Genomic DNA, 13,836 nt, shown 5'->3' on the forward strand with positions numbered 1-13,836 from the left:
CAATGTTTTTTTTTTTTTTAAAAAAAAACTTTTTATAAAAAATAAAAAATTATGGGTAATATAAAAAGTTTGAGATATAATCGGTCAAATTGCAAAAAATTAAAAATTTGAGGAGGTATATTAAAAAAATTAAAACATTGGAAGGCGAATTAAAAATTGCCTCCAACCTAAGAATAAAGTGTACTTTTTCCTAGATTTAATTTTTGCTAACAAGAAACAAAATTCATATATATTTTATAGCTAAAATATATATCGAATTTTGGTTTTAAATTCTTTTGGTCCGCTGCTACAAGGATGAAGACATTTTGGGGCCTTGAGTTTTTGTGAGGCCATGCTGGGAAAAGGCCCAAAAGAAAAGAGTAGGGCTAATGAGGCCCATGCGACAGAGAGAGAGAGCAACTTCCTCAGATTTACATTTTTGAATTACATCATTTCGAAATTTCAACAAGATATTGTCATAGTTCCTTTTTTGGATGGGCAACACAGGGAAGACACAAACATGAAACAGCAAAGTAGTTCAAACTTCATTATTTTTGTACAGCAACAAATGATTAAATTACATTAAAACACACATAAATCAACTTACAACACAACCACTTTCTTCCTATTCCATAGTTCAAGGGTGACTTATTGGAGCAACTGACCCTTCAGAACGGACAAATATGTTATTAAAAATAAACTTCACATGTTACGGGACACATGTCATTTTATTAAATGAGTGTTTGTATGAATTTTTTACAAACCAGTTTATAGAAAATTTATGTCCCTTCAGAACCACTCGACCATACATTTTGGGTAGAAACCTTCGTCGGCAGCAATAGAAGAAAGACTTTGTAGCTCTTTCTGAACTTTCCGCCTCTCATAAAACACTGAGCATACTAGCGAAGTGCACTTAACACTCCAGTTTCCACCTCCACAATGTTGACATATGGCAGCTAGGTGTTGCATCTCTCTCTCCATTTTTGAAGTTCTTCCTATCACAGCTGTTGCAGCTGCAGAAATTCCATTTTGCGAGCATTGATTGCATAGATGGGCTGATGCCTGAACCAACTCGCCACAAAGTATACAATGTTTAGAGAGATAGTAATAATCAATTCGGGTTCTGTGCGGATTTGGAGCATAGCTGGGGCGTTTAGCAAAGGCTTCCCTGACCGGACGGGGCATCTCTATAAGCCACTGGTTCAAGTTGGCTCCAACAAGTCCGAATACCCGCTGCAAAGCTGGGATTATTTGTTTGTTGATGTAATATAAATCATTTAATCTGAAGGGGGAATCAATTGCCAAAAGTTCCATTGGATCCACAACCATATCAATCAGGCGGGCACCAGGTTCTCCATGTATTACGACATAAGGTATCCGCTCCGCATAGCGTGGTTCTGCCCTGGGATCAGCTCTCATTGCTTTAGTGGCGACAATTGCGGCTGGTGGGAGCGAAGAGCCCCTTGTAGAGTAGGTGCCCAATCGAACCTCCTTGGCAAAAACAAAATCCATAAGAGAAACTCTGCCAGATAAAATCCGGCTCCATTGACGCTGCAAATATGCTTTAACCTCAGAAATGTCCTGATGTTCAAAGAAGAGTCTCAACGACTTCTCCATCATTTTGGCAACAGCTTCACATGTATCCCTGCGGACCGTCTCAATACCCTTAGCATCAAATACAGGTTCAGTCTGTTCTGGGCTCTCATAACTGTAACCAACGTAGCGTTTCTTAGTAAGGAGGAAGCATGGATGATAAACTTTCTCCATTTTCAAAGTGACAGGATTTGGATTCATTGCAGTGATTGCAGATGCAATCTCATAACCAATTCGAAAAGACTCTTTGACCGTGCGTCCCTTGAGGAGGACAAACAAGCTGTCAGTATCACCATAAATAACTTTAGCTTTCCACTTATCATGTGCATTCACAAATGAAATTGCCTTTTCGAGAGTACTTCGTCCGCATTGAACAATACTGTCTGCAATCTCTGCACAAGGCATGCGACCACTAAATCCAGCAGCTGTATAGCCATATGTCACATTTGCTATCAGCTTCAAAGCAAGCTGCCTTGCATTAAATATCCTATGAAGAACTTGCTGTGAGGGAAGCAACCTTTTCATTGCTTGTTTCACCATTATTCTAGTTGATAATATTTCCTCCAATAAACGGGGCAGTATGCCTGTACGGACCTTTGGAGATACATACATAACACCATTTGGAGTGAGCAGTATCTCATTTTTCACTCTCTGTAGAACATATGGATCTCGTGAATAGGAACTTACCCCAAGTGTATTTGCCTTTGAAGGTGTAACTTTGCCAAGGCAAGTAGAAAAACAAAGGTTGTATGCAATTATCATTGACGGATAGAGAGACTGAAAATCCAAAACAACAACTGGATCTGCATAAAAACGAGACTCTGGTTCCATTACAAGAGGTAGGCACTCCATTGCAGGTTGAGAAGCAACCTGCTGACTTCCTGGGGAGATAGCAAGAAAATTTTGTGTATGTGCCAATCTCAGAAGCATGGATTCAACACGGTATTGTGAACCTCGAGAGAGAACCGAAAAAAAGTCTATGCCAAAAACACGTGCAAGTTCTGAAGTTCGATTTATCTGCAAAATCACATCCATCAAGATGATTCAATCAGGAAAATAAAGTTGAAGAAAAGAAATCCAAGAATAATTTAGATTTTCAATTGAACTAAACATATTAGAAATACTTTGGTTAACATATGCAAGTGCCACTTTTCTTTAAAAAACACACACACAAACAAAATAAAACCCAAACCCAAAGCCGGATAAAGCAGTGACATGCAAACCTATATGCAACACTTAGAACTGACAAAGTTTGTTACCCTACCATATCAAGTTGGTTCATTATCTCAAGGTTCAATCTTGCTCTCCCTATCACATACTCTATACATCTAAATCTTCCTCGTCCAGATCCCCTAGAAAACCATTTTGTCAGTAATTTGTGATGAAATGATAGAATTTTTCGCCTCAGCACAGCTTCAGCTACCGCTTCCATTGTGTACATACTAAGCTTCACTTCACCACGCATTAATCGCCATACATTCAGGACAATTCTACCACCTACATGAACACCACTGGCATGAGTTCGTCCCCATTCATCCTCAATTATTGCATCTTCTATTGTTATAGGACCAGTAATTGATTCAGTTAATATATTATCACGAAGTCCTTTCTCAGGAATATCCAAATCTCCAGCAGCCATCTTGGTCTCAGATGGTGTCCGAGATATGTTATCAAGTAAAGCTATACCAAGATGTGAAGCCCTTTCTGCCAAAAACCCAAGAGAACCACCTTGACTGTCCCAACCCATTAATATATCAGGGTCAGATGAACGTACAATCTTCATAAAGTGACTAAATAAGTACTTTTCCTCAGAGAAAACCAACAACTTGCAGCCAGATATTCCATCTAGACTCCTGTAAATAGATGAAGAAGGGCATGAAAAGCAATTAGAAAAAATGACGCTCCATAACAGAGGAAATAATAAAGGCATCCAATGATGATGTGGCATGGAACACAAAGTAGTCCTTACCAAGCATGCAATTCCAGAAGGCAGCAAAGTACAGGTGCACAACATTAACTAACTAATTAATTTCCAGATTAACTGATTGATCAAATACATCGAAAATCAAAAGTGACCACTAGTGAAAATCACAAACGTACATGCACATGCGAGAACAATTACATTTAAGAACATAACGCATCTTATACAAGGAACATCCATGCAGGATGATACATAAGAAATTAATATTAGCTGTGTGTTCTTCATCAAAAGGAGTAGGCAGAGGAGACTCAAAACTGAAACAACGCGCAGGCTTTGAAAATAAAAAGAAGCATCAATCTTAAACAAATCCACCTTTGTTTTGGTGCTAGAGATTTCGTCACCATTTTACAACATCAACAATGGAGTTTTGTTTTGTTTTTTTGTTTTTTTGTTTTTTGTGTTTCTTTTCTCATGGGCACGGGCAATGAGAGTTGCTTCCAAATGCCCTTAGGTGCATTTCAGTGACCATGACATTACATGCTGACTCCGCATTATGAATTTGGGCACAAGGTTAAAAAAAGTCTCGTTGCATCTTCTTCTAAGTTTGTGTGGCTAAAACTGACTAAAAATTTAGTTCAGCGTTTTTAGTGCAGCTGGGTGAAAGTTCAAGGGGAGTAAATGCATTTGAGCCAAAATATTATAACCTTTCAACATCCTACATTCACAAATCCAACAGAAAACAAACCACAGAACATAAGAACTATGAATTTTCCCGTGCACACTTCATCAACAATGTCTAAATCACAAAGTTTCGGTTAGAAAAGTAAGCTCATCAAGTCACACTCAATAGAGAAAACAAGCAGTGGAAAGAAAAATTGCATGACATCTCTATGTGATTATTATCAACCCTACCTGTTATCAGCTTCAGTTTTACTACACAAAAGCACATAAACTTCAGTAATGGAATTAGTATCAGTTTGAATAGCAAGAGCAATAATATTGATGGCATCAACTCGAGGATCAGGTCTGAGATCTCCTCTTGATTCTGCTTGCACCTATCACCCATCAAATCCATGTTTAAACAAGTGAATATTTTCAATGAAAATTTTAAAAACTTTGAATAATAAAAAATAAAAGATTAAAATAGGAAAACTCATAACGCTTTAAAGATAAATCTTTGATAGGCCATTTGTTCCAAAAGCAAAGCAAAGATAAAATTCTATCATCTGGTTATAGAAAGCAGCAAAAGTGGAAAGCAACCATTCTTAATTAAACGAATGAACATTAATCTACTCCTTAAATATGTTAAAAGTCTCGGTATACCAAGATTTACCACTCTGGATATATAATCCAAACGATTCTGAGTAAAGAGCAAGATCTTGACCAGTGTATTTTTTTTCTCCTTTTCATGTACTGAAAAAATCCTTAGTCCAGAGATACACGTCGGAGATACCAATAAACAACTGGTTCATATATAGATAACAACCCATAATGTAATAGCAACTACTAGTCTAAAATTGGAGGTAGTGAAATTCCATCACCAAACAACTTTAAAGGGGAAAGGAAATCTACAAATATATTCCTTGAGAAAGGCCAGAAGCCAAAGCTTTTCTTTACAAGCCTCCCTCATATAAATCAAATTGATTGATTAAATAATTGACAGAACTGACATTGGCAACAGTAAGATGGTGCCCTATATTTTATACTATAAATAAATATAATCAGGATGTATTGTCTGAATCACTAAAGTGTAATCATAGTGCTAAGCATTAGATAGTACGAACTCCATACTTCAAAGATCAACCTTCAACTGCGATGGATACCACAATTATACAATGAACATTTATTCGGACAGCAACATGGAAGAGTTTTCATAATAATCACAAAAAATATGAAATATGCAAAGCCATGGGGATTTAAGTTTGAGATAACATATCTATTAAAAAAATTAAAAATGCAAATTCAGTTTTACAAAAATATCAAACTTGAAAAAAAAAAAAAAAAAGACTGATATTTACTAATACCTCTATACTTAACAATGTCAATTGTTGACCACCACCAACACTTGCAGGGTCCCGAAATCCACTTTGACTAAGCGGGGTAGGCCTTGATTTCCCATGTGGCCCTGAAATCTGAGATATATCTTCTGCGAAACCAACACATACTTTTTCTTTCACAATACCTCCTCCCTGCATTTTGTTGTCACCTCATCACCAAATGGGCTCCTTTCAGCATTAAGTTTTCTGGGGGTTCTCATAACACTAAAGATCAAGAATAGGATTCACTTACAGAACAAGATTCAGGCAAAGCCTTGTCATAATCATCAGGCAAAGAACTTTGTGAACCAACCAAACTGCTAGATGAACCTGCAAAGAGTTCAAAATTGATAAGAAGTTTCTCATTGCCAAAATCAAGTGTTATTTTTCCCACCAAGAAATATTAAAGTAGTTCTACCTTTCAATGGTAATGGCTCCACTGATGCTACATTGTTCCCTCCAGAAGCACCTAAAGGCCCAAAACCAAAGAGCAAGATTTCATAAATTTAAAGTAAATAAATAAATAATGAAGTCAATGCAATTAATATTTTCAGCTAACCTTCATCCTCACATGACAGCCATCTACATACACTATCTGCAGAAGGAGGTGAATATACGGGTGTTAAAAGGTACAAGTAAGAGCCATCATTTTGACAGTGAGTAGAGACACCCATGACAACTTGATCAGAATTGGAGTCACTATTTCCAGCATGCTTGTCCAGTACTTCTTTCTCTTCTCCACAGTCCCTCTCAAAAAAAGGGAGAAAATCATCCAAGCCTCTCCCTTAAAAGAAAAAGTAATATGTGAGATGAGATTAGTGCCTAATATGGAGGAAACCCACAAACTCGAATACATAAATCCTACAGAAACCTGAACTTGTTTTATCAACAATTTTGTTGATGTAAAGGACAAATATAATCAAGAATGCATACTTGTTAGAGCAAATGTGTGTATGAGCTGACATGTCCATGCTCTAGAAGAAGGTGATGTGTTCACGTTCTAGAAAAGGGTGATTTGTTCCTTTATTAGCTGTCCAATTATGAGCTGTCCCAAAATCTAAAATAGCAAACAAAGCTACTATATATATGGAATTGTATGAAGGAAAAAGAATGTAAAAAAAAAAAAAAAAAAAGAGCATAAAACTCTGCAAAATTCATTGGGCCTACCCTTTTCTTCTTAATATTGTCTCATTGTAACAACACTGAACCACCCTAGAGTGGAATATCTTATTTTTATCCAAAAGGTTTTTACAAACCCTAGGGGCAGCAATGTTCTAAGTTAATTAAGACAGCAACAACAAATACTATTTATTGCCTACACATGAAATATAAAATGGACTAGAAAAAGCAAAGCCTTCAGACAAGTTTGTCAAATAAATGAAACCATAATGACTCAATTTGGCTGGATGAAGTTTATAATGGATTAAGGATGTAAAAAGGCGAAATTGTCCTCTGACAAAGATCGCATGTTCACTGTCCAAGAATTTTTAGGGGTTTCAATTTGGATGCTAAATTTTCCTTACTACTTCAAGATTTAATTCTTGTGATATCCTGGTTATATATGACAAATCTTTTCAATTTCAATACTGTACTATATATTATTAAAGTTTTATCAAATAAAGCTTTTTAAAATAGAGTTCTCCACTTTCCAAGGCTGAATTGCGTAGAGATGCATACTCTCAATATCCAGTTATATTCTCATAAGCAGTACCAATCCAAGTCAAAGCAAAGTACATAATTTATGACCAATATCATCTTGAAACCCTGATATGCTGGCACCCTAGTTTCCATATCCCTCCCCAACCCATGCAACACCTAACCAAAAACAGGAGAAGAAAAAATGAAAAAGAAGAAAATAATAAGTACTTTTTTGAGTAACAAAATGAATTATTATCTAAATCATAAACTGCAACATGAATTCAGCACAAATGGAGCTTGTTCTAAGCCAAAAGAGAAGTTGAAAAAAAGAAAAGGAAAAAAGAAATTGCATGCCATGGAGTAAACCAGAAATGCAACCTGATGTTCCCTCATAATTTTCCTCTGGATCAGAGGTAGGTGGAAAAGAAGCATTTTCAGATGTCCCATCTGCCCAGTCTGCAATAGGGGGTTTCTTGGAGAAGGTCATGCCAATTAGTTTGGTACATTTCACCTGTGTGTTGACAACTATGGACTCTGAGTTGCCAAGCCCAGAAAAAACAAAATCCCTTCCCTGTTCTCCACCACCACAATTCTCATTTAGTAAACCCATTGAATCAGTTGTGGTGTTTGTGCCTAGAACACTCTCATAAGATTTATTATGTACACGGGCCAGAGACGATTCATCTTTATGGCCACTTTCATAGATAGAACAATGTGCACGAGATACTTTACATTCAATCAGACCAGTTCGCAAACAGCTTGAAGCAGCAGCATCTTTTAGCGGAAATCTCTCATTAGTCATGGCCGTTGCACCCAAGTCAGACTCTTTATCATTGCAAATTTCACAATGGCCCATGGAAGCTGCAGAATCTACATTGTTGGGCTTACAAACCCGTGGTATAGTATGCACTTGAGATGCGCCTTTTACTGTGAAATCCACTGGTCCAGTGGTAGCTACTATGCCGACCTCAACAGCAACTTTTTCATGAGAACCAAAATTTCCATCTTTCAACTTGCTATGTTGCGACAAGCTGTCACTGCTGGAAAAAAGAGGGTGTTTACCATAGACGGAACAATCCAAAGGTGTCACATTAGCCTCACAAGCTTTATGGAAATCTGTCTGTTGGCCTGTAAGAGATTGCTTCAAGTTGAGAGACTCAACTTCAAGCTCGTCATTTAATTGTCTAGGGAAGAGAATTATGCCATCTCTTCGCTCCCCTTCCAAAAGAACCCTTTTATCCCTATGAGACCCACAGTCAGGTGGTTCAACTCGGTAGCTTCGCTTTCTCCTCATCAAATCCCGCACAGAGCATCCAACCAAACGACTTGATTCCTTTAAATCACGAACATCTGTACCTGAATTTTTCATAAAATCAGCAGCATAACTTCCCGCTTCATTAATAGCCAAGCAACTTGTATCTTCAGGAGCTTTAGTTTCATGGACACAGGAATCAATTTTGTGGAAACCAACAGGTTCCAAGTCATTATTCACCTTTTTTGTCGTGGAAAACGGTAAAGAGCCCCATACAGATTGCTTTCTTTTATGCTTACTGGTGAACCTTCCACCAACATCCTGCAGTGTGTGGCATTCCAAAGACCCTTCAAGTTCAGCCCTCATCTCCGTTCCAGATGAGTTTCCAGTTGATCCAGCACAAGGAGTTGAGAACAGTTCATCCCCAGAGCCATCCACTTGTGGAATCATGTTCTCTGATGAAGTTAGAGGAGAATGATTCTGATCAGAAGGATGTAAAGCTCTTTCCTTCAGACCCTCAAAGTCAATCAAGTCATCAATTGAATCAAGAATGTCTTGACACTCTTTTTGAGACTCGCTCTCATAATCCATAGTTGCTTTCTCCAGCACCTTATCAATGGTTGTTGAAGGCAACAAAGGACTCAGAACAGTCTCACAAACAAGTTCATCATCAGAGTTTATATCTTCGGCAGCCTGAGAAGTAGCAAGCCACCTTAGAAGACCAAGGGCTTCCTTATCTGCAGCCTGGAAAACACATGGATTTTAAGAATGCATGGAGAGAAATCCAGTAACTAATTATATTATTTCAATACCCGAACAAATAACATTGTTGTACAACTACATGGATTCTGAATATCATCTCAGTCTAAAAACAGAGAGACAGAGAGAGAGGTAAATAAACACTTAAGAAGAAAACAAAAGGCATTCAAAACTCTTATTGCTGCTTGTGTCCATATAAACTAAAATAGCCCAGGCCCTCGAATCAAGTCACTTGGTCAAAAGAAAAGTTATGCTTAAAAGTTAAAAGGCCCCAACATCCAGGAGGATAGACATGCAAAATCATGAGCAACTACATTTTTCAATAAATAAAATAATTTTATTAGATGAAAAGGAAGTTCAAATCATGATAAATTACCTTTGGATCTAGTGTTTCAGTAGTTGCCGAGGATCGCATTTCATTAGTAGACAATGGTTTAGGACTAATATCCCACCCTTCAATAGATTTGGTACCATCTTCTTTTTCACATATTGAACCTTGTGGTGACAAAGATCCAACTTTTTCTGTTTCTTTAGAACACTTCAAAGCTTCTACTTCTATATTGTCAGTGTTAACATGTCCAAGTCCAACCAAATTTCCCTCAACAGTTGATGATGTTATTGCGTCACCACACAATTCAATAAGTTTGTTCTCAAATTCAAGACCCAGTGATAGAGTTCTAAGAACATCTTGTTGAAGTGGTTTGCCAGGATCAGGAGGCATTGCCACCTCACGTGTTCCAGTCCTTTCATACTCTTCCTAAAACACAAAAGTTCACCAAATGAACAACCAAAGAATACCAAATGACAACAAATACATAAAAAAAAAACAGCAAATTTATGTGACTAAAACAGACCTCCCAAATTGGTATAAGTGACTGGACCATTTTCACATCTGAATGGGTTTGTGAAAGAGATGAATAAATTTTAAACTGCTGATTAAGAATCTCTGCAAAAACCAAATAAAGAACAATTCTACCATGACATGAAGAGGAAGAGATGGAAAAAAAAAAAAGTGATATAACTTGATATCAAACAGACCATCTATAGAAGCATCCCCCTCAAGTTCACAAACACTTTGACGTTTAATGAAAGGAATGCCCTGATCTGATGAAGCCTCAAATTCACTAGGAAATTGCCACATCCAATCAGCTGGAATTGTTGAAGATATCCATATTGGTGAACATAAAGATGCATCACAACTTGGGTCTTCCTAATGTTAAGATTCACACCTCATTAAAAAGCAATGATTATGGACATCAGAGACACATTTATGCTTATCCCATAAGCATTTGGCAAAAGAAAATAAAAGATAATCTGGAAATCAGTAGGCATGTAAGTCAACTTATATGCTGTCTACACTAACCATTATGATCACATTTCCTCAGTGAGAAAGCATCGGGTACTGGATGGCGGAACTTCATCTTTGATAAATGCATATGGCCCATTCCGTACAAGTTATAGTCAATCTAGCAAAAAGAAAAGCTTAGATCTTGAATGACATAAAGGCAAACACAAAAGAAGAAAAATGGTAAATGAATTTAAGTGTTTGAACATTCCATGAGAAATGAGCAACTCAATTGTGAGTCTGCCACACGCATCACAATGGGACCCACCTCATACATGTGTCATAGGTGCACAAAGTTGGTGGGATTCAAGTGTGAACATGTTCCCAACCCACCCAAAGCTAATGCCAATTGCCTAGCGGATGATTATGCTATTTCTCATCATAAACTACCCTTTTTTTTTTTTAATAAGTATAAAGTACCCATATTGTCTAAGTGTCCTATCAAACAGTAATTCCTTTGGGAACCACACTATCATGTTTAATTCTTAGAATAAAATATATATATATATATATATCCAATTCAATGATTTAAATGTAGAGAAATATTTACCAGAAACTGGAGAATAAAGGGAATATGTGATTCATGGGGCTGCAAACTTTTATCAAGAACTGCACCACTCTACAAGTATAAATATAATAAAGTAGTAGGAGGTTAATGCCACAATACATTAGCCAAACAAGGTAAGCCAAATATAGCAGCCGCAAATGAAAAAAGCTCCACTATGTGATCAAACATATGTAAAGTAGTTTATGAAAAAAATATGAACAAAAAGATCCAAACAACTGAGCATCAGTCAGAGGTTCAAGAGGCGTACCAAAAGAAGATTGGCAGCACGTGAGACATCATGTGGATAATAGCTATACTTTGTCAAGGTGTTCAATAAACATACTTCAAGACTATTACATGTGTATAGAGAACTATATGAGATGGGATATAATTTGGATACAGATATATCTTCACAAAAAGCTCTTCAGATGAATGGTAACCATAAAATTTCCTTGCTCGCACGATGCTGCAACCATGCACATGTAGTCGCTTTGAACCAGCATTACCTTTAAGCTATAAGAGTTCAAATCAAAGTAAATTGACATGATATTAGCAGGATTATAAATCCAAAGGACAACTGCCAGAAACACCTAATAGCAAGCAAGGTCAGAACATAACCTGTTTCAACCAAGCATACCTTTAAAGCTTTCTCAAGAGCGAAAGATACAGCATTTGTGTATGCATCACCTATGCAATTGAACAAGAAAAAGGATTAATTCTGCAATTCAAAATATGAATCATATTTATAGAATAGATAGAGCAGAAAACCAGACAGCAAAAACCACAGCATACCTTAACATAAAAAAAAAAAAAAAAAAAAAAAAAAAAAAAAAGAAGTCAAAACTGTAAGTTGTTTACAGAAATGATCAATCTAGCATATAGGTAGACCAAATTTCACATCGGGACTAAAAAAGACACTACATCCAAAATAAAACTAAAAAGAAAAATAGAAAACACAGTATCAGCCTAAGAAAACCTTAATCATGACTAATTAGGATTGGCAACATAATGTAATATTTTGCCATTGGCTTAGTTACAGAAATATCATGTACCATCTTTGTCCGATTGAAGCGAGATATCTGTGCACGGCACATATAAATAGGGTAAAACCTACAAGAAACAATATGGACAATTTAGTCCAGTAACGTGATTACTATTAGAGAAAGAAAGATTCACTAGGTTTTTTTGGCATAACAGAGTACTAACATTTACCATATTTAATTCCCTGCTTTACATAACATGCATTCTCTATTCCTTTCATAGACATTTATTCAAGTTACAAATTATAAATGCTTGATATAAGTAAAGTTTACTTGGCACTATGCTCGATTCACCACTAAGGAACATAAAAGAAGAGGAAAATAAAATTCCTTTCTTTTATCTTCTTTTCTCCACATAACCAAGCTACTAGCACAGAATTATTCTGGGAAGCTCCTTGTAACTACATAGGTTTTGATATGTCTATTTCGAGTATTGCATATGAGCTGATCGAAGCTTTTTCATAACATTAACTAAAGAAAAACCCAGAACTTCTTCGTACAAATCAAACAGAGCAATGATATTACTCGATGAACGTGCAAGCAAGTCTTCTGACCAGCCGGTGTAGATCCATATATTCTTATAACAGGAACCTCATTCACCTTCCCACCTTCAAAAATTCAAGAATCAAATTACCGAAGCGAATTTATAGATAGTGTAAGCCTAACAACAAAAAATAATACAAAATAACATATCTATGCATTCTGCACTCCACATCATTTATTACACAAATTCTGTATGATTAATTTCTATGAATGGAATTTGCCTGACATAATTACCAACCCTGTGTCTAGTTTCCCAGAAAACGAAAAGCTAAAAATTTAACTAAAAAATTTCATAGGTTACTTTGTTTAGCGCCTGAGAAAACCAAAACCTCCAGTCAATGTTAGCATTTCGCTAAGCCGGAACCATGGCTTTTCGCTTCGCGAAAGCCAAAAAATAAAAAATAAAAACAAAAACAAAAACAAAAACTGATAAACACACCCTAAACCTCCGTTTGATTGCCGAGAAAGCTAAGGAAAAGAAAAGGAAACAAAATCTCATTCAAAATCATCTTCTACGCAGCCAAATTGTCACGTTAGTTTTGCTACAAATATCGTTTCTTTCCCAAACAACGAATAACAAAAACCGAATTATACAACATCGTTTTGGGTTCCAGTAGTACCGTGGAAGCTACTATAACAGATATCGAGGCCTGGGATCGGCGGGGCCATATAGTAGTCGATGGAGACGATCCGTACGCTGAAGAAATTCGCGTCCGACTGCGAATCCGCCATAGTTTCTCTCAGAATTTACAGAAATGCCCTGAAATTTGTCTCAGGGAATGTAATAGGAAAGGGGGAAGAGGAAGAAGGTTTTGAACTAGGGGTTTTGAGGGAAATGAAAAGTGCATATATTTGGCGCAACGGAGAGGGCGGTTAAAAGAATCAAAAAGCTTCTGTGGAACGCTATTGCAGTTTTTACTCTAGAGTATGTTCAAATAGCAGTTTTCTCCCCATAATTTTATGAAATTGTAGTTTTGTACTCTAGAAGACTAGAATACAGTACCATCCCCATTTTTTATTCTTTACAGAACTTTTCATAATATTTGTTTGTGGTCCCTAGCTTGCTTCTGAAAATTAGTTTTCAAGTTCTGATGAAGAAGTGTATATATAAATAAGCTAAAGGAGTAATCACTCTTGTTGCCTTTTTTTTTTTTTTCTCCTCTATTTTTTTTTTTTTGTGCCT

At 36.6% G+C, this 13,836-nt stretch overlaps 1 protein-coding gene across 3 annotated transcripts; it reads right to left on the reverse strand.

Annotated features, from left to right (window-relative positions):
• Window positions 1-500: 500 nt before the first annotated feature.
• On the reverse strand, window positions 501-13,482 carry REV3 (recovery protein 3). Of its 3 annotated transcripts, XM_059584671.2 has the most exons (19): window positions 13,274-13,482; window positions 12,636-12,718; window positions 12,123-12,180; window positions 11,708-11,757; window positions 11,471-11,583; window positions 11,339-11,381; window positions 11,074-11,142; window positions 10,542-10,644; window positions 10,217-10,384; window positions 10,033-10,124; window positions 9,555-9,935; window positions 7,546-9,163; window positions 6,089-6,313; window positions 5,948-5,998; window positions 5,783-5,859; window positions 5,518-5,682; window positions 4,406-4,548; window positions 2,837-3,425; window positions 501-2,589 (listed from the first exon to the last, which is right to left on the reverse strand). In XM_059584671.2, the coding sequence occupies exons 1-19, from the start codon at window positions 13,383-13,385 to the stop codon at window positions 769-771; spliced, it is 5,961 nt and encodes a 1,986-aa protein (XP_059440654.2). In that variant the 5' UTR covers window positions 13,386-13,482; the 3' UTR covers window positions 501-768. The 3 variants fall into 3 exon arrangements, with proteins under 3 accessions (XP_059440654.2, XP_088368853.1, XP_088368859.1); XM_088512733.1 differs by lacking the exons at window positions 501-2,589; window positions 4,406-4,548 and having other exon boundaries at window positions 3,285-3,425; XM_088512727.1 differs by lacking the exons at window positions 5,783-5,859; window positions 5,948-5,998; window positions 6,089-6,313; ... (10 more) ...; window positions 12,636-12,718; window positions 13,274-13,482 and having other exon boundaries at window positions 5,518-5,693.
• Between the last annotated feature and the right edge of the window lie 354 nt (window positions 13,483-13,836).

Source organism: Corylus avellana, chromosome 1, assembly GCF_965113065.1.
Source record: "Corylus avellana chromosome 1, dhCorAvel1.hap1.2, whole genome shotgun sequence".
In the NCBI taxonomy this organism is placed as follows: Eukaryota; Viridiplantae; Streptophyta; class Magnoliopsida; order Fagales; family Betulaceae; genus Corylus; species Corylus avellana.